This window comes from Neltuma alba, unplaced genomic scaffold, assembly GCF_004799145.2.
Source record: "Neltuma alba isolate B1F8T4 unplaced genomic scaffold, ASM479914v2 tig00011687_pilon, whole genome shotgun sequence".
NCBI lineage: Eukaryota > Viridiplantae > Streptophyta > Magnoliopsida > Fabales > Fabaceae > Neltuma > Neltuma alba.
Genome location: NW_021636326.1, coordinates 90,767 through 101,966, shown reverse-complemented (window position 1 = coordinate 101,966; position 11,200 = coordinate 90,767). Strand labels below are relative to the sequence as shown.

Here is an 11,200-nt window from a genome sequence, read left to right as displayed (position 1 = left end):
TATTTTTTCCCCCTTAATCTCATTTTTATCTTGTAAATTTTAAAATTTGTACTTAATTAAACAATGCCACTAAAGCCAGAGCATACTTGCGAGGCTGCAGCCCTGCCGCATCTTTCCAGGTTATATACTTCTGCCATCAATTTATTTCTCAGAGTCCCAATATGTTTTCTTAACTTAAACCTCAACACACTCATGCACTGTGTTGATGAGGTTTTGGCACCAAACAGCCAGCAGCATGCTAATGAAACAGATATAGATACCATCCGAAGGGATAAAACCATTCTCGTTACGAGCCCCAGAGGCCACCGATTGCATTCGATTCTGTAATTTCAAGATAAAACCGTTTTCGTTACGAGCCCCAGAGGCCACGGTATTGCATTCGATTCTGTAAGCTTCACCGCGGTATCAAGAAGTACAGTGAAAGAAAACCTACCCCCACCCAGCCCGGGGCGGTAACCCCCCGGGGGGGGTGTTGCGCCTCTACTATTCAGGCAACTGATGTATTATGTTGCGAAACCATGAAAGAAACTACGGCTCTCAGCATATTTTAATGCATTTGTCGGGCCTTAGTATAGACAAAAGACAACTCGTGATGTATTGGATTTTTTCAAAGGAAGAAAAGAATGAAAGAAAAAGAAAAACTGCGTATTGTGGTGTGATGAAGTGTCATATCAACAGAGAACACTCAAAAAGAATAATCCTTCAAATCAGATTTAGAGTCACCCAGATCCATGTCTGCCATGCAGTCTTCCTCACTAAGGGGAGGAAGTTGCCTAGTCTTGCGCTTCATATTGTGCTTGTGCCACTCGCTCTTATGGTGTTCCCTATACAGCATAGGATTTTCAAAAGAAGCATTACATGTGTTGCACTTGTTTTGCTTCTGTTGCCCCTCACTCGGTCCGCCCTTGGCAGATATTGTCTGCTTCTCAAGTTTTTCATTCAGTTCAAGCACAGGCTCGCGAGTATCTTTAGGCAACGGAGCAGGCAGATCCTCGTGATCATTGTATTGTTCCACTTGGGTGTCACCATCCACATAAAGAGAGTGTGCAAGAACTTCGAATCTTCCATGCACGTTGTTCATAACGAAGTCATGGCACTCCTTATATAGGCTAGGTTCCAATTCGAATACCTGCAACTCAATCAAAGATACAGAGAAATTCATACCCAGTCAGTAACCATTCAGAGATATTCATCCATACAATCCACCCAAGCACACCGTTAGCTAAGACCTTATATTTCCACAATCAATGCCAAACAATGCTTAGCATTTAGCAACAGAAAAAGATACAAATGTTTTTCGGCCATCAATAAATTAGAGTGAGTAAAATAGATGCACTGATTGAATGAGGAAATTCTTAGATCATAGCATCCTGTGCAACAACTACATCAAGAAATCTGTATGTTCATATTCTCCCTTAGCTCACACATTAAAGAAGGCTGTATGGAACAGCAGTCACATGCCAGATTTCAACAAAATAAGCTTTGACTTACTCCCTATTCATGTTGTTTCTAAATTTTACAGGTGAAAGGAGGTTAGTGCATATCTTCAATCACACTTCTATTTACAAATTTAAAGTTTCAACCGCTAAGCATGATGGCACCTTGAAATTTAACAAGCACAAACGTAAGAGTCAGCGAGAAGAAAAACCATTGCAGTTGAAACGCAAAATGGATTCAAATGAAGAACTACTTCCACGCAAAAAACTAGGGGAATTCAATCTCACAATGGACAACTGATTAGCAGATGCTTCTTTGGAAATGATGCTGGCCTTCCAAGCATTCAGCTTATCTAGCAGTGTACGCACTTCCTCCTCTGGAGCAGCAACTCGTATTCTTAGTGGACACCGTTTAATTGGAAAGTGCTTTTGAAGCTCTTGAATAACTTCCAGCGCCTTCATAATTATTTTTAAGAGTTACACTTTATTTAAAACAAACAAAATAAAATGATTTAAATGTAAATGAATAGAACTCAAATCTAGTCAACAGATTAGATTGTTAATTAGGATGGGAAGTAAACTGTTCTTTCATAGAATAATCATTATTTGCGACGAGATCAACTTAGAATGTGCTCACACTTCACATTATGATAGAACGGCTTGACAATTGATGTCCATCATATGCCTTTAAAAATGTCTAAGAAAAAATAAAACGTAAATTGACCTGCTTCTTTGAACTGCTGTTTGGATCGACAGCAAAATGTATTTCGCGCATTAGTCTTTCAATCATATTGATTGTGTAAGGACGTTGAGTTTCAGGATTGTATGTCTTCTGCATAACAATGGTTGCGATATCCCTGAACTGATTTGAAAGAATAGATTCCCTCTCTTTCCCAGCAACCTGAAGCTCTCCTTTCTTTAAAATCTGTAAAATGAAGAGGGAAAAATTACATAACAACCAGAGGAAACCTAAATGTATATTCAAATAGACTTTTACAAACCTCTAAACATATCCTTGACTGATCATCAGTCCCAAAGGCAGCAACCAAATCCTTTGACTTTGCTAGAACTCCTTTAGAAACATTTGAATAGACGGTATGCGACTGCAATACTTCATCCAGATCTTTCTCCCTGTTCCAAAGTCAATTCAGTTGAATGATGTCAAAAACACAAATTACATCAACTAAATTTATGAAAATGCATCACAACTTTTCACATTCAGTAGTAAAACACTGTTGCCAAATTAACAGCATTAATATGATCAACCGTAAACACAAGCATGCTTGGTTATGCAGGAAACATAAAGAAGCGACATGGATGGACTGAAATATTCCAGATGAAAGGGCTCACAATGAATAGAGCGATTGAATTGAAACAGAAAATATCATCAAATGACAGTTACTGTAACTAAATAATGCATTCCTTGACGCTGCCACAGAAAAATGACAAGTAAATACCCTCAGACATGATCATAAACAGATTTCAAATACTGACTCAATTAGTCCATCCTAGGAGCTTCTTACGCTCATCATCGGCCAGAAAGACAGTGGAGAGCATAAAGATTTAAAGTGTAATTTAAGCAGAAAAACGCCCTGATTATTGTCCCCAAAAGATATGAGCCAATAAGTCAAAAAACCCCTTGCAAGTTCTCAAGATTGTTGTTCTTTTTTACTTCCTGAGGACAAGACGGAGCATAAGTCGGAACCATAGAATCTTGCTAGTTCCATTCCAAGGCTAGGGTTTAGGAAGAGAAGAGTAGGGGAAGCTCACACGCCAGAACGCCAGGAAAGGACCGTGTTTGGATAGCAGGCGATCTCGAAGCGATTTCCATGCTTCCTCAGACGCACCACCGCCACGTTCGTCAACCTCTTCTGCCCTATCGGCTGCACCAGCGTCCTCGACATCTCTGTCCTTCTCCTTCCACGGCCTTCTTTCCGATTTCACAGAAACTTTTCGTTTCGATTTTAATTTTAAGTCCGCTTCCCTTCTCGTACTCTCTCGATCTGTGGTTTTTTTTTTTTTGGGGTACTCCTCCCGATCTTCTTTGCATTGTTATTTCTGGATTCTCCTTAGGGCTTCAAGCATATGCCATTGTTTGGGCTCAAGCCCATTACTTACACTATTTACACTATTCTTTTTTCTCATTTTCTAAGAAATAATAAGTGAAAATGATCCAATGATGCTCTGACTTATGAAAATAGTAATCTTTGATGCGAAGCTCAGCTGAGAAGGGCTTCGCACTCTCTTAACCCGAATGACAGCTCTAAGTTACTCTCCGTTTCTAAATATAAGACTCTTATACACACTATATAAGATCTTATATTTAAGACAGAAGAAGTACTACTATAAGCATGGAAATAAATTTCTACATTTTTTAGGATTGATTAAGCCACGCCACGCATTCGTCAAAGCTAAAGACGGCACGGCAAGCAGGTAGTTGGAAGTTGGAATTTCCATTTCCAGGACCAGTGGAATTAGAACAAAATACGAGATAATTTGACCGTTTTCACCCTGATCCTCAACGCGGCCCCTTTCCCAGCAGCAGTTTTTGTTACAGCAGAAATTTCTCGCTAGTTTGCGTTAACGATTGTTTTTTCAGTCGTGCTTTATAAATATGTGAGAACAAATGCAAGCAAGCCCTTATAATTAATCTTTGGACCGAACATATGTTAATCTGGATAAGGCGACACATCACACGAATGAACATGGACCAGATTAATTTTAATTAGTCTAACAATTTAAATTTTTTCATGTTTTAAATAATTTTTTCATTGAGAAAATTTTATAAATTCTCAAATCGAAATTTTGACAACAACAGACTTACAAGTAACAATGCATTTTTTAAGAATTTTTTATTTGAAATTTAGTAATTTCAGGCTTTTTTTTTTTGGGTTCTCCTTTTTTTAATTTTAACACATACAGTGTATAATTAAAAATAAAGATAAACTTATATTTAGTATTTAAAAAAAATTACCGTTGAAAAAATTACAAATTAAAAATTGTAAAACTAAATTGTTCAGATTAAATTTTCAATAGTTCAGATATTTTCTATAACCATGAGTAGAACACCATTTAACCACTAAGTACTTTTGGGGGGGGGGGGGAATTTCAACCGTTATGGGGCATTAGTAAAACAGCAACAAAAAGATGTTTAACTTCGAGAGTGTTTGGATGAGTGTAAAGTGCTTTTCAAAAACACTTTTTTACAAATCGAGACAAACTCTTTTTTATATTTACTTGTATATCGTAAAAATACTTTTAAAATCATGGTTTTATTTTTATCTAAACATTCCCTAAGCCTACGCTATCCCTATGAATTTTTGGCTGAAATGAAAGTAGTACTCGGAAACGCTAATTATGCCAACCATAGAAGCCAAGAATAACAGTTTTATGTTGTCAGATGAGTCCTCACGAGGAAGTCAAGCGTTCATGTGTAACATAAATTTCCATATTAGCTTTAAGATTTAACGTCAGCGACTCAAATATACACCTACACAAATCATTAACATTCAGAGTAAACAAGCAAATACTACATTCTCGCCACCAGAGTCTCCGAGCTGAAGAATGAACTGGTCACCTCCATGCTGAAGCAACAATCAGGTTCTTGTCTTCCCATCCAAAATGAAGTGCGCCCATCACATCCTTCATCTTGTACCTGTCACAGTACTGCTTAATGAGTTTTTTGATTGCGTCAGTCACATTGGCACTCATTGGCGACGTAGTGAAGCCGGCCATCTTCATCCTTGCCCTCCATTTTCCAGCAACTTCATAACGTTCAACCCTATCCTCACCTTCGCATGCAACAATATTTACAATGTCTCTTGCCAGGCATTGCCTTTCAACATTCATCCTATCCTGACTATCTCTAGGAAGAGTTGCGTCCAGCGACTCGAACACAGCAGAATAGTAATTGTAGGCTTCAACAAATCGTGGGAAAAATGCAAGCGTATTGGTGTTCATATCTTGTTCAACAACGGTAACAAGTTTTGGATTCAAGCTCTTAACCATGCGTAGAAGTTGGTCTCGTTCATTTACCGTTGAAACACTCTCATCTAGCATGTGATGAAGCTGGAATGCAAAATTCACCACAAGTGCTTCCCCAGGACGAATATCAAGCATCGATGGAGTGACAAGGGAAGACCTTGATGCCACAGCTCGAAATTCAAACGGCAATCCAAGTATTTCTGCCAACTTTTCAAGTCTTTGTCCAATGATTTTTAGGCCCCCAACAGATCGCTGGACGGACTCGGGATCATCAACCCCAGTCAATCTCACATGTGGCGGCTTACCTGGCCTTGAAGCAAGTGCTTGTATCAGAGTTATGTATTGATTTCCTTGATTGATGTCAAAGTCTATTATATGAACCTTCTTTTCATCTTGAACTGCCTCTGTAATTGCACCGTTGGCAGCAATAAATCCAAATTTAAAACATGGGCACACCTCAAACAGTATTTGCATAGCTGCCAGTCGGTCTGACGAAGGAGGTTCCTTGCACTTCAGTGCCTTATAAATACTGCTGCCCGATTCAGCTATTCGAGCTGCAAGTCCTTCCACCATATAAGCTGCAGTCCTCTGGGGAGGATCTCCCTGAATTGATACCATCTGCCGGAGTTGATTTATCATAGACGAGGCTCCCTCTACATTTCCTTCTGAAATTGCACCAGCACACTCTAACAGCAATTGCTTTGGGGTCCGGGGAGAGATACTGCTAATGGTACTATGGTTAGAATCTGAGGATGAAGACTCTTTTGGTGAGCCGTGGTGCAACATATTCTGAATGGGTTCACCCCACTCAGCATCAATATCCATGCTCTGAAAAGTCCCGAGTATGAACTCGTCCTCATAATCATCATTGTTATCACCAAGCAGTGTCCTCTCTAATTCTTGGAGCTTCAATTTCATTTGATCATCAAAGTCAAGTGGATCTGGGCTTCCATTTTCCAAGACATCTGATCCAAAGTTGGACTGACGGGCATCATTGTGTCTCATGGAAGCGAAAGAAATATCAAATGGGTTGTTGGTAACCACAGAGATTCCTGAAGTAGCTCTAACCAGATAGGAAGAGCCATCAGGCAGTGAGTTTCCAGAGATGCTGGAAGTGGGAGTGTCTATCAGTTCTTCAGTTGGTGAATCGTGAAAGTACTTCTCATAACTCTCACTGGAGTAAGAATCTGTTATGTACATGCTTTTGTGTTTATCATGACCAAAAATTTGGGAGGGAAAGCCGGGCCCAATATCACTTCCCTTGATTGAGTAGAGCTTGGCATTTCTATAAGGTGTAGCAGGCAGCTCTGCAGATCTAACTAACGACATGGTTCACCTCTTGCTCAATCAGCTCATATAGAATTTCAGCCTGTATTCGGGATATTATATAAATCAGCCAATAAAATGCTATTAAATTCTGAAAGCCTTTAAAAGTATTGAGATTTATCTACCTTTTTTCACCTTAGCAAAAAAGCAAGCCAGGCCAAACCACTCACAAACGGAATCTTGTTGAACCTTACAAGAAAGCCTGCATTCAGATGGCAGAGACAAAAATAGAAAAGAGGGGAAAAAAATTTAGGAGACGTTTTATTCAAAACTGAAAGATGTCCGCAAGGGACACTACCAGATACGGTGAGTTTATTTATTTCAGCGATAGGTAAACGCCACTTCGTAGATCAACTTACAATTTACAAATATTACAGTTGAAAGTGTTACAGCACAGGTAAACTATAATGCTTCAAAAGTATTACAGTTTGTCATGCGTCAACTGAAAAAAGTTTTCATGAAAAACGATGGGCAAGTTCTATTCAATTCTTCAAAATATGACAGAAAGTAGTTATTAATTTCAGATAAATAGGAACTGAAAAAAAATTTTTGCAGTAGTTTCAAGGAAAAGAGGCTAGTACAATTCTTATTTTCCAGCTAAGAGGCTCCACTATCACCGGCAGACCAACAGAAAATACTGAAGACCTTTGTGTTTCACAGTTTGCACCCTTTTCCCAAAGTAGCCACTACTTACAGATGCATCATTGAAAGGAAATATAACAAATTGCTCCGGAAGAAAAAATTCTCAGTTGAATCTACGAATCGTCGGTCATTCAACTTAAATTTGAGCATGAGCTAATTGTCTGAAGGTTCTCGAACCATGGGTTCTCCAGCTAAAAAATGAGGAATCTATGATCTGACAAACCGTTTGCTCCTCTCGTAAAATATATATCAGGCAAAGGCAAAGGCTACGCTAACATGAAATTCCTACTCAGAAAAGCGAATTGGGGGAAGTTAAGGATTGGGGCTCAAGCAAGAACAGGGGCTCTGACATAGATTTCCTAGAATAAAGTGACCCTGAACAAGATACTCTAGACTTTGGATAAGATCTATTGCTTTGTTTGCCCGTAGTAGGGATAATCGACGAGCTAAAATCCACTATGATGAATTTGTAACAAGTAATCCATGCCAAAAAAAACCTTTCTTGTTGGAAATTCCAACCCAAAGGGAACAGCAGATGCAAACAACACACACACACGAAGTGCAGAAACAGAAAATGTCAAAAAAATCCCTTTGGAATGAACACTTCCTTAGAACAATGAATTCTAACAAACACCGAGAAGGAAGGAGGAGAAATCAAAGTACCATTTCTCCGCTCTTCCTTTTGTCTCTATAATCACTAGAATGATCGGCGTCTTTGGATGAATGACAATCAACTACTAAGAAGTAGGAATATCCAAATATCTATAACAGAACTTGGGCCATAAAAAAAAGGTTTAAAATGAATTTAGTTCTTGAACAAATGCTCAGCAAGACAGCTATACCTGACGAGATCAGAAAGGAAGAAGACGAGAGACCATATCAATCGTCATATTCTGTGATTGAGGGAAACGAGAAATGAAGATGGAGTTCAGGATCGTCTCCGAAGGAAGAAGAAAGCTTAGGTTTTTGACCAAGAGGCAGAGAGGCTATGACCAACCCAAAAGATAAGACTCGTTCTCTCTCTGTGACTCCTTATATATTTAAAAATTGTTTCGATTGTGTGAAACCAGGCAGGCTCGGAAGCAAGAATTTAGAGGATGATCCAAAATTGACAGAGGATCGGGAATGAGAATTGATACAGGAGCTAATAAATACATAAACATTTGAGCTTGAGAAGAACAACAAAAGATTAGTTAAGGGGGACTAAAAAATTCAATGATAGAATATGAACAGATTGATATTCCGATGACCATCTGTTAAAAAGCAATGATGACAAAAGTTCCAACTTCTGGAATGCGATGAGGGGTAAGAAAGTGGGGGAAACTCGCCAAAGACTGGCTAACCAGAATTAAAAGAAACTTCTCAACAATCACCGCAATCAATAGTTATCATTTCTCTGCGCACGCATTTAGCTTGCTTTCTCCTATTTCTTTTCTTGTTTGATTGTCTGTCCTTACCAACTCGTTTGACTTAACGAGACATCATCGCATTACCGCATACGCGTCGAGTGTATTGGTGGAGTCACTCCACGCATCCATCTTCTTATTTGTCTATTATACTTGCATTACATCCTAGTTTTGCGCAAAATCCTCAGTTGTCAATGCAAATTATATGTAACTAGCGAAGTGCCATAATACTCCTCCGGTTCTTATTATAAGACCCAATTTGACTTTTTATTTGGTCCTAATTATAAGACCCAATCCATTTTCTCTCTTATATTTATGCATTTTTTTCCAAGATAATCCTTCTAATAATGATAGTTTTAGCTAATATACTTAATTAGCAAGGATATTTTAGAAATAACAATACTTATTTATTATAAATAACCAACTTAACTTACTTCCTTAATCTCCTCAAATAAGTCAATTGGGTCTTATAATTAGGACCGGAGGAGTATTAGTCTATAAAACTATATCGTGGCATTTCAGTGTTGGAATGGCGAATTATGAACGTCTTTTGTCGGCTAAAAAAAATTAATATAATCATTAATTCTTTAAGTTTCTTCTCATTTTAATTTTAGTCTCTTAAGTTTCAAATTTTTTAATTCCTCAAAGATAAAATGACCCAATTTTTTATTGAATTATAAATAATAATATTTTAGATAAAAAAACTTGAGGAACTTAAATTTATAGTTTAAAACTTGAAAGACTAAAAACAAAAACAAATTTAAGAAACAAAAATTATATTAACAAGAAAAATGAAAATGTCATCAAAAAAACTGGAGCATGCGTCGTTTCTACTCATGTTAGATCCTGCAATTTTAAATCATGTAATATTTAAATAATACTACCTATAATCTTTAATATAAGAACTTGTTTGACTTTTAATGTGATTCTAAATATAAGACTTCAATCTATTTTGTCTTTCATATTTATTTATTTTTTTCAAAGTAATCCTTGTAATACTTACACATGTTAAAAGTTTTATCAAATGATAATTCTAGCTAATATATATAATTAGTAAGAATATTTTTAAAAAGACAGTCCTATTTATAATAAATAACTAATTAAATTAATTTTTTTAATATTTTCAAAGGGAGCGGTAGTACTAGCTTAGACCGGTAATCGTAACACAGCAGAAATCAAATAACAGCGGAATGCAGGATGAAAAGGGACGTCAAATTGTACAGCAAATGCTGACGTATGATTCGCATCATGCGGGTGAATGAAGGGAAGGCCGTGGGGGAGGAATAGTGCGCCTTCTAATAAATTTGAAAAAGATTAAAATAAATAAACAAAAGGGAAAAGGAAAGAGGGTAAACTTTAGGACAAAGTCAGAGTTGGATATCATGGTTCAGACCTTACATGGCACGCCAATATTGGTAGACAATTGGGGGGGGCGCATTTTCTTCGGCCGAGTTTGAAAATCAAAACAGAGCCTTCAGTAGGGGGTTGAAATGACACGCATGCCCCTCCCTCCATCATTCTCCCTGCGAAAACGACCACACTCACTTTTATTCAACAGAGGTGAAAACTACGCGCTCTCCTACTAGCCACCGCATATACACAGAGAAAACAGTAACTTTAAAAAAATAAATAAATAAAAATAACGCAGTGGAGGTGGCCAGGTGTGTCCAATAACGAGGCAATTGGCAGTGTGAAATGAATCTAAAATGTCATTGCGTACGTGCTGGAAACTGGAGGGCTGATCCAAGAGGTTAAAATCCACACAACTCCTCATTTTCTCTCACAATGATCATCCTTCATCTCCTTATCCAAAACGCTTCAGGTCCATCCGCTCTGGAATTTGGCACCATCAAACTGATGTTGACACCCTTCAAACCTTCCACTCATTGTAAAATCTCCCCCTGGTTTGTTTTTAATGATCACGTTGCATTTAACTACACATATATATATGCCTGCCTCCTTTATCGTCTCGTCCATTTTGGTTTGCTCACCCTTGTTTAGTAATTGCACAGGTCGCCTAATTAACCTCCAGTTTTAAATATAAGACTTTGTTTCTAATCCATAAACAGAGTTTTATAATTAGGACTAAAAGCAGTAGAATTAAAATGATCGACGAAGGACATTTATGCCAATAGCTTACAAGTCACGTGGGTGAACTGTTTACAGCTCGAGGCCTTCATGTCAACTATCCAAGAAGGCAGCAGGGGAAGAGGCGCCGTATGCGGGTAGATGACAGGGAAATTCCAAGGAGACGGAAAAATGGTCTCCGTGAATCAGTTTCATATGGCTCTCTCTGTATGAACTATTGAGATTATTGGGTTCATGAGAAAGATCGGCACTGTATAACGATTGTGTGTTTGATTAATTAACAGGAGAGAATAATTATAATATACTATAATGTGCATT

At 37.9% G+C, this 11,200-nt stretch overlaps 2 protein-coding genes across 2 annotated transcripts; both read right to left on the bottom strand.

Moving 5' to 3' along the window:
• Window positions 1-543: 543 nt before the first annotated feature.
• Window positions 544-3,418, bottom strand: LOC114716802 (ribosome maturation protein SBDS). The gene is made up of 5 exons (XM_028901864.1): window positions 3,207-3,418; window positions 2,438-2,567; window positions 2,161-2,361; window positions 1,725-1,892; window positions 544-1,129 (listed from the first exon to the last, which is right to left on the bottom strand). The coding sequence occupies exons 1-5, from the start codon at window positions 3,338-3,340 to the stop codon at window positions 686-688; spliced, it is 1,077 nt and encodes a 358-aa protein (XP_028757697.1). The 5' UTR covers window positions 3,341-3,418; the 3' UTR covers window positions 544-685.
• A 1,385-nt stretch (window positions 3,419-4,803) lies between these two features.
• Window positions 4,804-8,464, bottom strand: LOC114716763 (scarecrow-like protein 1). The gene is made up of 3 exons (XM_028901819.1): window positions 8,052-8,464; window positions 6,872-6,948; window positions 4,804-6,789 (listed from the first exon to the last, which is right to left on the bottom strand). The coding sequence occupies exon 3, from the start codon at window positions 6,747-6,749 to the stop codon at window positions 5,010-5,012; it is 1,740 nt and encodes a 579-aa protein (XP_028757652.1). The 5' UTR covers window positions 6,750-6,789; window positions 6,872-6,948; window positions 8,052-8,464; the 3' UTR covers window positions 4,804-5,009.
• Between the last annotated feature and the right edge of the window lie 2,736 nt (window positions 8,465-11,200).